This window comes from Miscanthus floridulus, chromosome 8, assembly GCF_019320115.1.
Source record: "Miscanthus floridulus cultivar M001 chromosome 8, ASM1932011v1, whole genome shotgun sequence".
NCBI classification, from domain to species: Eukaryota; Viridiplantae; Streptophyta; class Magnoliopsida; order Poales; family Poaceae; genus Miscanthus; species Miscanthus floridulus.
In genome coordinates, this window is record NC_089587.1 from 118,437,180 (window position 1) to 118,450,604 (window position 13,425).

Genomic DNA, 13,425 nt, shown 5'->3' on the forward strand with positions numbered 1-13,425 from the left:
AAGTCCAAGTACTTGATCATCACCATGGCATCACCATCATCATGTCATGATCTTCATTTGCTTCACCACTTGGAATGTGTTGTCTATCTCATGATTACTTTGATAAACTAGGTTAGCGCTTAGGGTTTCATTAATTCATCAAAACCAAATTAGAGCTTTCACCATCACTAAACGCCAGACTAGTGTGTTGCCAGAAAGGCAAAACCAATCACTAGGAGAGACATCTGCCCAAACCATCACTGAACCTTGAACCAACACCGCAGATCTACAACAGGCCACGCCAATAGATGAGTTGCTTGACTCAATTTTGACTTTGGTCCCGAAACCTTTGCTAGCTCTGGATTTTTAGTAAACAAATCCCAACCAATGTGCCAACCTACTGCAAAGCACAGTTAAACGACACTGTATGAGACTAGCTCAAAAAGCGATTGCAAATTCAGGAAAGGGGGCGATTGAGATTGCACAAGACCTTTTAGTCAGGAAATTGGGTGACCTTAGGGGCACAAATAATGCAGTTTCAAACAAAGACCCAATCACCAAAGATTTTTTGATTACTATGCACAACACTTTGCAAGGCCTATGGAGAAGACCATGATGGGCGCCATCCATGACCTCATCGAGCAGGGTACCATGATCTAGACGAAGAGCAGCTTCCAGATGATTGCTGTTGTGGCCCTAGGGCCGATGGTCTAGGAGCCAAGTTCTAGTTGTTTAATGTTCAATGTCAGCCCCGCTGGTGCTGGGGGCATGAGTTGTATGCCCATTGTATCTTCATCAAGTAGTCGGTCGAGCCAGATGTGGCACCAGGATCGAACTTTGGATTTCCTGGTGGATGTGCGCCTGCTGGCCATGGAACCTTCGGCGTAAAACTTGTTATCTTCAGATTTGGGGGGAGAATTTGGACCTACTGGCTGTGTGGCCTTCGGCCCTCCCCGTTTTATGTTGGTTGTAAGCTCTGGACTTTGGGGTGAACTCCGGCCTGCTAGCTCTGTCGCCTTCGGCCAACCTCCCATCAACTTATGGCTTCTTAAGTGGATGGAACCTAAATGTCAGCTAAGAACTGCAACCTACTATGCTGGAACATAAGAGGTCTAAATGACAGGGCAAAACGTGCATCTGTCTGAAACCAGATAATTGCTACCGGTGCCACGATCGTATGCCTTCAGGAAACTAAGATTAGTAATTGGATCTGTAATCTTCTTGAGGATACGGTCGGTGCGGACATGGCCAGCAATGTGGCATTCTTGCCCTTAGTGGGGACTTGTGGGGGTATCCTCTTGGCGGCAACTTAACGTTTCTTCAAATTCGGCCAGCCCCAACTAACCAACAATACTGTCACAGCTAACATTACGATGCTAGCTAAGAACAAGACATGGTCTATGACCGGGGTGTATGGACCACAAAGCGATGCGGACAAGGTCGCATTTCTTCAAGAAATTACAGACGTCAACGCTCACGTCCTCTTGGCTTGGCTATTACTCGGAGATTTTAACTTAATCTTGAACACGCATGAGAAAAACAACGCATGGGTAAATCTACCAATGCTTAATAGATTGAAGGCCACAATCGACAACCTCAAACTAGCAAGGATCGAAGTCATGGGGAAGAAGTATACTTGGTGCAATGACCAACAATCGCCAACAATGATAAGAATCGATCATTTCTTCGCTTCGGCAGATTGGTTAGAGATGTTCCCAAGAACTAACCTTCGTGCGCTTGCATCGCTGGGTTCAGATCATAGCGCCCTTTTCCTACAGGGTGATGTGATCATGGATTTTTATAGAGGCTTCCGTTTTGAGTCTCATTGGGTACACATGCCGGGCTTCCTGGACACGGTGCAAGAAACTTGGTACAAGCTAGTGAACACGCAAGCAGCCATTTTACGTCTCCATGTCAAATTGTTGCGTATGGCCAAATCACTAAGAAATTGGAGGCATAAATCACTAAGTAGATGGAAGTTGAGCTGGGCCATCATGAGAAGGCATAAGAAGAGAGAAGTCTAACACAGGAGGAGCTGGACTTTAAAAAAGATCTCAAGAATAAATCAATGGGTATGGCAGCTGTGCAAAAATCCAGAGCTCGTCAATATGCAAGATTATCCTAGATCCAGAGTGGGGACACTAACACACATTTTTTCCAGCTGCATGCAAACATAAGAAAGAAGAAATCATTCATTGCCTCTCTCAATGGGGAGTCCGGTGTGGCTATCTCATAGGAGAATAAATCGAAGTTGGCTTTTGAACATTTCTCCAATCTAGTGGGAAAACCTAGTGTAAGAACTAGGGCCATTAATTGGACTGATCTTGGTTATGTGCGTCACGACCTAGAAGACCTTGATGCCCCAATCACCACACAGGAAATCAAGTCTGTAGTTAAAGACATGCTGTCTGAGAAGGCGCCTGGCCCTGATGGTTATATCGGGTGCTTCTATAAAAAGTGCTGGTCAATAGTCAAAGATGATTTGATATAAGCCATCATGAGTTTCTTTAATCTCCACACGTCAAAGCTTAATCTGATCAACACAGCCAACATAGTGCTGCTGTCCAAGACACAGGATGTAGCATCACTATCAGAGCTTAGACCAATAAGCCTCATCAACAGTGTGGTGAGGATCATCACGAAATTACTAGCGAACAAATTGGTGCCACACATGAACACCCTGGTCTCTAATGCACAGAATGCCTTTATTAAGAAGAGATGCATCCATGACAATTTTATATACGCACAACGGGTAATCCAATTATTGCATAAGAAAAAGAAGCCATCTCTCTTCATTAAATTAGATATCTCCAAGGCATTTGACTCCATTGGATGGAGTTTCCTACTTGAGGTACTTGAAAATTTGGGATTCGGCACTAAATAGAGAGACTGGATAGTGGCACTACTCGGAACGGCAACGTCAAGAATACTGATTAATGGGAAGCCGACAAGAGAGATCAAACACGCGAGAGGGCTAAGACAGGGGGACCCACTATCACCTCTCTTGTTCATCCTTGCTATTGACCCTCTACAGCGTATCATTGAGGTGGCGGCAAATAGGGACATCCTAAACCCGGGTTTGCCAATGGCGGCGAAGCTAAGGTGCTCACTCTATGCTGACGACACTACGATATTCACCTCACCAAGTAATCTCGAAATTGAACATCTTCATAGGATCCTAAATTTCTTTGGGGAAAGCTCGGGTCTTAGAATTAACATATCCAAGACGGAAATCTTCCCCATCAGGGTTGAGAACAATACGGTCACCCATCTGCTCCAAAATTTCCCTAGAAAATTTTGCACATTCCCTGGCAAATATCTTGGCCTTCCCCTCCATGTGAGAAAACTAAGGAAAATAGATGTACAACCTCTGCTAGATAAAGTCGGGGCAAGGTTGCCTGGATGGAAAGGGAGGTTTCTATCTTCAGCAGGGAGAGAGACGTTAGTCAAGACGGTGCTATCTTCTCAACCAATTTACCACATGACAACTTTCCCAGAGCAAAAGTGGTTGATTAAAAAGATTGACCGACTACGTAGAAGTTTCCTTTGGAGGGGGGAAACGCCTGATAAAATCTATGGGGGACATTCGATCATAAACTGGCCAACATCCTGTCTACTCAAAGTCAAAGGAGGTTTAGGGATCCTTGACCTGGAACGTTTCGCTCATGCCTTACAGCTACGTTGGCTCTGGTTCAAATGGTGCCATAAGGAAAGAGCGTGGAACAACCTTGATTTACCATGACACCAGGGACAAGGATCTATTTGCGGCATCAACGGTGGTAACGATTGGCGATGGCAAAATGGCCACATTCTAGACCTCCTCTTGGGCACAAGTAAAACCCCTTAAGACCTTGGCGCCAACGTTATTCTGGAAGACAAAGAGAAAAAACATTATGGTTCAGAAGGCTTTGCAGGATAATAAATGGATATCACACATCCTCCCCATCCAGACAGCGGAAGAAATCCATGAGTATGTCCAGCTGTGGGAAACTGTCCAACATATTGAGTTAGATGTTGACAGGGAGGATAATATCGTATGGCGCTGGACAGCAGAGGGGGAGTATACAGCCAAAAGCGCCTACCGCATCCAATTCGAAGGAACGTTCAATAAACTCAAAATCATTTCGATCTGGAAAGTCAAAGCGGAACCTAAATGTAATTTTTTTGCATGGACGTTGTTGCATAAGAAGATCCTCACGGCTAACAATCTAATGAAGCGACATTGGCCAAACGATCCCATTTGCAAGCTCTGTGGAAATGACCTAGAAAACCCCACACACCTGTGCAAAGATTGCACTTTCACAAAGCAGGTGTGGTCTGCCCTGAAATCGTGGTTTGGCATATCTTTCATCGACACCATCAGTACTAATGGCTCATTGCATAGCTACTAGCGCAAATGTCGAATGAAGGTAGACAAACCTCATAGGAAAGCTTTCGATGGACTAATGATATACTTTTGGTGGAATATATGGAAATAGAGAAATAGAAGAACTTTTCAAAACAAGAGTTTACAGGCAAGAGAGGTGGCTTTCTTATGCAAAGAAGAGGTCGATCAATTTCAATGGGCAACGAGACTAAATGTGGAGACCAGCTAGGCTCTGTAACTTATGTAGTTTCCTTTCCCTTTTGGGTGTTTTGTTTCTTTCGTTCTCAGGTGGTATTTTGTTTTTTTCGGCAGAGTAGTGTGGTGTTTTCTGGAATTGGTGCGGTCACCATGGTTAAAAGTTCATTAAGATTGTAAAGGTTGTAACCCTTCTTATTTTTTTCTTTTTTTTCCTCGTCTAATAAAAATCCGGCAAAAGCTTTTTGTCGCCTTTCGAAAAAAAATCATCATTTTTTTGTGGCGTGACAGTTTTTGGGCTTACATTTATCTACCCTGTTCAATGAAGAGGTGAATGTATTTACAGATGGGTGACTGCGATTTTTTTTATAAAATAAAATTTACACAACTGTGGATGTGTTCATGGATATTTTGTTTCCAAAAATATCTGCAATAAAGTCGTCTATACTATACGTGCTTAGTTGATATGGGGCCTGTTTGGTTGGGTTTTTCAAAACTTGTCAAACCAAAATTAAGGTAAACCTGTAAAATTTGGCTATTAATTGGTTCATTACCAAAAATTGGCACAACAATATTTATGGCCAAAATCATGACAAAACCACTATAAACTTCTTCAATCTCATAAGAGGGAAAAAAATGCTCACTACTATGTCATGGCACTCAACCAATTGCATTCCTATATTTTTTTGTCCTAACTTTGGCAAGCCTTGATTTTGATAAGTCTTAATTTTGGCTTGCCATGATTTTGGTTGGAAAAGTTTTGTAACCAACCAAGTCGGCCCATATAATAACAAAGATGACAAAAAATAATATTATCTGTAGGTTATACGAGGCATGCAACACCATTTTTTATTTTTCCAATAGTATAAAAGGAATTGTGATCTTTTATAATGACACAGGGGTAAAAAACTCTTTTAATTGTATGCCAAAGAGTACAGAATATCAGCATCACAAATATACGGAGTTATGAACAGCGTAACAACAGGCAGGATATATGATCCATAGTGAGCGTGACCGACCTGGAGCTAGCAGTACAAAGCAAGCTACTACCAGACCATGCAATGCAAATGGAGGAGCTGAGCTTAGATCTTGCCGCGCGGGCCCGGCTGCGGCGGCTGCTGGGGTCCCTTCTTGATCGGCAGGAGGTCTGGCGACGCCGACGCGCTGACGTAGGCCAGCAGGGAGCCGCCGCCCAGCAGCAGGCCTCTCTTGGTGAACGGAGCCGCGAACGTCTCAAAGAACTTGCTCTGGTGACGTGAAGCACGCAGAGAGAACAGATCACCTAGAAAACATCAAACATAAGTTTAGTTTGCGTAACATAGCTTAAGGATCATGGAGCACCTGGAGCGGGTTGTAGGGCGAGGGCGCGTCGGAGCCGTAGAGGTCCCACTGCCCGGTGGTGTTGCCGATGTCCTCGAGGTCGAAGTAGATGCTCTTGTCGCCGTACTTGGCCACCACGGCGGCCCTGCGGGTGGAGCGGCAGGCGGCGTGGGTCGATGGCCTGGCAATGGCGAGCTTCCTGCCGGAGATGGAGCTGCCGGAGAGGCCCTTCTTACCTACAACCCGGCAGATGCCTAGGTCATTCCGGAGACCAACCCGGGTGGCCTAACGGCCTCCCCTCGGGTGGCCTGACGGGTTCAGGATCGAATGAGAAGGATGAGATGACCCAGTATGCCAGACTGGACAAGGGCTGCATGGGGCTCATCTACGTTTTTCTCCCCTGGCTCTGTTGGTTGCTCATGTCGAATGAGGCAACCGCTACTTTGTGACGCAACATGGAGTGCTGTGATGCATTTCGTTGCACGTGCGATGCTTAGTTCCCAAGCCCCCAGGCAGTTTAGGGCCCGAATCGTCCGGGAGGCACGGGCATATGGAATGAATGCGTGTATGGATGCATAAAATGATTTATAAAGAAATAGAGGGGGTTGGTAGTGTTCACCTTGATGACTTGAGTGACGGGGTTTGGAGAGCTTCAGTCAGAAATGTCCAACCGGGACCCATGCTCGTCGTTCATGATGGAGTCAACATGGCCTACATGGGGCGTCCCTTCGCTTCCTACCTGTGTCTCGGTGTGTCTTTCTAAGCCGTTCGATCGACTTAGGAAGCCCGATGGTTTCTCCCGGCGGAGATCCTATTTTGGGTTTTTTCCAAGTCCTGCCTAGGGATGCGGAGAGCTGCCTGCGTGTGGTGACATTTTGGTTCTCGTGCCCGGTCATGTGATAGTGGAGGGCCATACCCAAGCCATGTTTCACCTCACCAGGCGGTGTTCTGTCTGACCCGGCGTCGTTCTATTGGCCAGCGTGTGTCCTATTGGTTAGGGTGTGTCCCATCTGCATTGAATGGGGGAAGGGAGAGAGTTTTTTCGCTCTGATCTTTTTGCCCCTCTTCGGCTACTGCGTTTCTTCCTTAAATAGGGGGAGGGAGAGGGCTCTTTGTCATAGTCCTTTGGTTGTTCTCTAACTATTGTCTCTCCTCCTTCCTTCTTCTCATCGAGAGTGCCTGTATGCTGCAGCGATTCCTAAGTGAGAGAGATGGTAAGTGAGGGGGAGGACTTACAGATCTTTTCATGAATTCGGAGCGCAATGTTGAGCTAGAGGCTGCCTAGGGTGGTGCTGGTTGTCTTTGCCTGAGAAGGGGCGGCTTCTGTCGAAGGGGGTGGCGGGCTAGATTTGTCTGTGAGACCTTCTTCAGGATGGAGCCATAAGTTGCTTAGGATCATGCTGGTGGAGGGCATCGCGCCTGCAGCTGCTCAGGTTGGCTAGTTCATAAAGTTTGATGAGATCTCTTCCATCCATGTTGGCCATACTTTGGTGGCGGTGTCCCTACCTAGGAGCTGCCTTGACTGCATGAGAAGGTCTAAAGCCCCATGCTCTTCTACTGAGCATCTATGGGTGCAGCGCCTTTGAGGTACCCGTTGCGCTCGGTGAAGTCGAGGGAATAGAACCGGGTGGATCCCTTGAGGTACCCATTGCGCTCGCTAAAGTCGTGAGCAGAACTGGGTAGGGGCCCCTACAGCGGTGGTTATGTCCGGCGGCGAGTGCCGTTTTCCTTTGGCATCATGCGATGTCGTCCAGTGGCCGTAGTAGTATTTGGAGTGGAAGTAGTTTTTAGCAAAAAAATGTAATAGTTGAGTTCGTGGGTGAGCCCCCATGTGAACAGTTTTTTGTATCAATGAATACATCAGCCCTGTTCCTTGTGATAGAATTACTATCCGTTTCTTATTTTTATCCTAGCATAGCTATTGTTTTTGTCCTTTCCTTTTCGCACTTGCCCGTTAGTTCCGTAGGCTGTAGCTTTTTGAGACCCTAGGCATTGCCCATGGGGCTCGGCTGCTCGTAACCGCCGGTCATGGCGGGGTGCGTTCCGTTAGGAGTAAGAACAAAGTTATGTAGGACAGTCAAAGGAAAAGGAACGTGCTTCCATTCGGGGACAAAGTTGTTTACCACGTGACAATAAAAAAGAGAGGTAATATTCGGTATTATATCCTCGTGTAGCCCCCAAGTGACCTGGGCTGAAACTATTCAGGCCAGGGTGCTTCTATAGGAGCAAGTGTTTGACTAAAAAAGCGGTAAGACCAAATTTTAGGGGGGAAATGACGTAGCTGTTCGATGTTCCAAGTGTTGGTGAGAACGTTGCCGTTGTCGTCCTCTAGTCGATAGGTGCCCGGTCGGATTACTTCGGTCATCGTATAGGGTCCTTCCCATGGTGGAGAGAGTTTGTGTTTTTCCTTTATCGATTAGGTCCCCCGGAGTACGAGATCACCAACTTCGAGGATTCTCCCCCTGATCTTTCTTTTGTGGTACCTGTGGAGAGTTTGCTGATAGCGAGCGAAGTGGATGATGGTCATCTCACGAGCTTCCTTGAGCAGGTTGACTGCGTCTTGCTGAGCCTCCATGGCTCGGTCGTGGTCAAAAGCCTTTACTCTTGGGGCGCCGTGGTCGAGGTCAGAGGGTAGCACTGCCTTAGCTCCGTAAGCCAAGAAGAAGGTGTGAACCCTATGGATTGGTTTGGGGCCATTCTCAGGGTCTAGAGGATTGCTGGGACCTCTACCGCCCATCGTCCGATGTATTTGTTGAGTCTGTCGAAGATGCATGACTTGAGTCCTTAGAGGACCATGCCATTGGCATGCTCGACCTGACCGTTGGTTCATGGATGTCCGACCGAGGCCCAGTCGATCCTGATGCTGTATCCATCACTGAAGTCTAGGAACTTCTTTCTGGTGAAGTTGGTTCCATGGTCAGTGATGATACAGTTAGGAACACCGAACCGGTAGATGATGTCGAGGAAGAATTTGACCGCCTCTTCCAAGCGGATGTTGGTGATGGGCTTGGCCTCTATCCACTAAGTGAACTTGTCGACTGCTATGAGTAGGTGAGTGAAGCTGCCTGGGCCCTTTTTGAGGGGTCCCACCATGTCGAGGTCCTAGACCACGAATGGCTAGGTGATGGGGATGGTTTGGAGCTCCTGTGCCGGCAAATGCGTTTGCTGAGCGTAGAACTAGCATCCTTCACATCTGCGGACGACCTCATCTGTATTTCATAGCATGGTGGGCCAGTAAAAACCTTAGCAAAAGGCTTTTCCAACCAGTGACCTTGGGGTCACATGATGTACGCAAATCTCAGCATGGACCTTGAGGAGGAGCTGCTTCCCTTGGTTGGTGGGGACGCACTTCATGAGCACTCCTAATGGACTCCGTTTGTAGAGCTCGTCACCGAGCGCGACAAAGGTCTTGGCACATCGAGCGATCCATCGGGCTTTGGTCCTTTTGGGAGGAAGAACCTCCTCAAGGAGGTAGGTGAGTAGCGGTGCTCGCCAGTCGGTTTGATCGAGTGCCAATACAACAACGTCGGTGGGTGACACCACCATGGAGGTGTTGGGATCAGAGCCCCCGAGCGCTGGCTTGGCACCAGGGTTGGAGTCCCTGTTCGTTGGCCCAGCGTCAGGGTGTGTCTAGGTCGGACCTTCTAGGACGCGGGTAGATGGCTCGTGGAGGTCATTGATGAAGATCCCGCTTGAGGACGGGTCTATCCTAGCGGCCAATTTTGTAAGAAAATTAGCGGCATTGTTGTCCTTTTGGGGGACATGGTGCAGCTCGATCCCCTGGAATTTGTCCTAGAGCTTGCGCACCTCCTGGCAGTACGCAGCCATGAGGGGGCTTTTGCAGGAGGATTCCTTCATGACTTGATCAACGACCAACTCCAAGTCACTACAAACATAGAGTCACATAGCACTGAGCTCGATGGCGATGCGTAGTCCGTTGATGAGGGCCTCATATTCCGTGGCATTGTTTAAGGCCAAAAAATGGAGGCGGATGGCATAGCAGAGTCTACTCCTATCTAGGGCGATCAGAACCACTCCAGCCCCTGAGCCGAGCACCATTAGGGACCCATCGAAGTACATTGTCCAGTACTTGTGGGTGATGTCCGGGGTCGGTAGCTGGACCTCCGTCCATTTGGTGACAAAATCCATGAGAGCCTGAGACTTAATAGTAGTACAAGGGGTATACCTGATGTCATGGCCCATGAGTTCAAGTGCCCACTTGGAGATCCACCCCGTGGTGTCATGATTGCGGATGATGTCTCCGAGCGGGTATGAAGTGACGACCGCAACTTCATGGTCGGTGAAGTAGTGTAGGAGCTTCCTGGTCGCCATTAGCATGGCGTATAGGAGTTTTTACACCTGGGGGTACCGGACCTTGGGGTCGGTAAGTACCTCCCCGACAAAGTATACGGGTCGCTATACCTTGAGCTAGTGTCCTGGCTCCTCCCTTTCGACGACAAGGGCGGCACTCACCACATGGTTGCTCGCCATGACGTAAAGGAGGAGGGGTTCTCCCCGTTCAGGCACGACAATGATTGGGGCCGACGTTAGGGATGCTTTGAGGCTTTTGAGAGCCTACTAGGCTTCCTTAGTCCAGATGAAGGCGTCTGTCATTTTGAGGAGCTTGTAGAGTGGCATCCCCCATTCGTCGAGCCGGGAGATGAAGCGGCTCAAGGCAGCCAGACAGCCGATGAGCCTTTGTACTCCCTTGATGTTGTGTATGAGGCCCATGTTGGAGATGGCCATGATCTTTTTGGGGTTGGCCTCGATGCCACGCTCAGACACGATGTATCCAAGCAGCTTCCCCTTCGGAACCCCAAAAACACATTTTTTGGGATTCAGCTTGATGTTGAACCTTCGGAGGTTCACGAACGTCGCGGCTAAGTTTGTGATCAGGTCGCAAGCCTAAGCTATTTTGACCACTATGTCATCAACATAGACGGCGATTGTTGGTTTTGGCCGCTCGGCTTGATCTGGTTGATCGAGCGGGCCGATTTGGTCAGCGAAGCATTGTTGCATGCACCTTTGGTAGGTGGTGCTGGCGTTCTTTAGGCCGAAAGGCATGGTCACATAGCAATATGAATCGTATGTGGTGATGAAAGAGGTTGCGAGCTGATCAGATTCTTTCATCATGATCTGGTGATAGCCTGAGTAGACATCTAGAAAGGAGAGGATCTCACAACCTGAGGTGGAGTCGACTATCTGGTCTATGCGAGGCAAAGGAAAGTGATCCTTTGGGCATGCTTTGTTGAGGCTAGTGTAATCAATGCACATTCTCCACTTCCCAGTCTTCATTTTAACAAGAACAGGATTGGAAAGCCAGTTGGAGTGGAATACCTCTCTGTTGAATCCGGCTGCTAGGAGTTTGGTGATCTCTTCGCCTATTGCCCTACGTCTCTCATCATCGAAGCGACGCAGGCGCTGCTTGGTAGGCTTTGAGCCTAGGATGAGGCATAGCGCGTGCTCGGCGACCTCTCGCAGTATGCCCGGCATGTCAGAAGGTTGCCATGCGAAGACATCGCAATTAGCGCGTAGGAAGTCGATGAGCTCACATTCCTATTTGGTCAGGAGCTGGGACCCGATCCGCATCATCTTGGTTGGGTCGGTGGGATCGATACCCACCGCCTTGGTTTCCTCAAGCAGGTGGAAGGCCATCGAGGAGGTTGGTTTATGGTAGTCCAAGACTGCTGGGGTTGATGACTCCTCGAGCTGCAGGAGCTCGGATGAGTTGACAACCTTGGTGGTGAGCTTGAAATGCTCATGGTCGCACATGAAGGCATGCGAGAAGGCACTACTTATAGTGATGACGTCGTTTGGTTCTAGCATCTTCAGCTTAAGGTAGGTGTAGTTGGGGATCGCCATGAATTTGGCATAGCATGGATGCCCCAAGATAGCATGGTAGGACCCTAGAAAGTCCACCACTTCAAAGGTCAGGACCTTCGAGCGGAAGTTGGCTTGTTTACCAAACGTGATGGGCAGATTGATCTGCCCGAGTGGGTATGCCTGCACTCCTGGGATCACCCTGTGGAAGGGAGATCCTGCCAGGCGGAGTTCTGACCAGGGAATGCGCATGGCATCGAGGGTGTCGACGTAGAGAATGTTGATGCCGCTGCCTCCGTCCATCAGCACCTTGGTGAGGCGCTTCTTGCGGACGATAGGGTCGAGGACAAGCGGATAGCGTCCTGGTCTTGTGACATGGGAGGGATGGTCCCTCGGATCGAAGGTGATCGGTGATTCTGACCAGCTGAGGAAGGAGGGGATGACCGTCTCAGTGGTGCATGCCTCCCTGTAGCGCACCTTGTGCTGGCATTTCATCTAGATGGTGTCGGACCCATCGAAGATCATGATGCACTACTCAGGTTTGGGGAAGCCATCTCCATCCTTGCCTGTTGTGCCTCCTTTCTTGGCTGCCGCCTCTTTGCCCTCTCCCTCCTTTGGCCCACCAGCCTATCGGAGGAAACGTTTGAGGAGCTCGCAGTCCTTGTAGAGGTGTTTGACAAGGTAGGCATGGTTGGTGCATGAACTATCCATGAGTTTGTTGAAGTGGTCAGGTAGCCCCTGTTGAGGCTGCTTGCCCGTGCGATCAGCCGCAGCGACCATCGTGGTGTTGTCCGATCAGCGCTGATCCTTTTTGTTCTTCTTGCCCCTCTGCATGGAGAGGCCCTTGTCTTGGTCTGCACGTTTGGCCTTGCCTTTGTCCCGGCCTCCGCTGAAGACCGCTTTGATCACCTCCTCGCTAGAGGCGTGGTTAGTGGCAATGTCGAGCAGGTCATGGGTGGTACGGGGTTTGAGGCAGCCAAGGTTGTGGATCAGGGACTCACAGTTCGTCCTGGAGAGGAATGTGCTGATGATGTCTATGCCGACAACATCAAGGAAGGAGTTGCATCATTGGGAGAACCTGTGGATATAGTCCCGTAGGGACTCGTTGGGCTTTTGCTGGTAGCTCTTGAGGTCCCAAGAGTTTTCAGGGCGGATGTACGTCCCCTGGAAGTTCATGATGAAGACCCTCTTGAGGTCCACCCAGTTGCGGATGCTGTCGTGCGGGAGAAATTCAAGCCACGCCCGAACATGTCCCCCACACAAATAGGAAGATACTGAATGATGAAATAGTCATTATCCACTCATCCGGCCCGACAGGCGAGCCGGAAGTCTTTGAGCTAAATGCCTGGGTTTGTCTCACCGGTGTATTTGGTGATGTTGGTAGGTGGTCGGAAACGCTGTGGGAATGGTGCTCTCCAGATATGCCGGCTGAAGGCCCGTGGTCCTAGGCCCTCAGGGCTGGGGCTCCAGTCGTCTGGCCGACGACCGCGCTTGGGGCATGTTTCACCGCTCCCCTCGATGGTTCAGCTGGGATCCATGTCGCCTGCTGCCGTATGGTGGACACCATCATCGTGTTGGGCCTGATGTCGGTTGCTGACGATGCTACGAGCGTCCTGGTGTGGATTGGGCCGCTTGTGTACTGGCGGTCAGTGTGGAGCAGGCGCCAGGTTAGACTGAGGTGCTGCTGCCGCACCCCAAGCCACGCCTGACGACTGTAGCGGTGAGCAAATGGAGCGATCCGTCTG

General features: G+C 49.2%; 1 protein-coding gene across 1 annotated transcript; it reads right to left on the minus strand.

Annotated features, from left to right (window-relative positions):
* Nucleotides 1-5,406: 5,406 nt before the first annotated feature.
* On the minus strand, nucleotides 5,407-8,597 carry LOC136469802 (photosystem I reaction center subunit VI, chloroplastic-like). Its single transcript, XM_066467861.1, has 3 exons — nucleotides 8,393-8,597; nucleotides 5,882-6,096; nucleotides 5,407-5,787 (listed from the first exon to the last, which is right to left on the minus strand). Exons 1-3 carry the CDS (start codon nucleotides 8,595-8,597, stop codon nucleotides 5,623-5,625), a joined length of 585 nt encoding a protein of 194 aa, XP_066323958.1. The 3' UTR covers nucleotides 5,407-5,622.
* Between the last annotated feature and the right edge of the window lie 4,828 nt (nucleotides 8,598-13,425).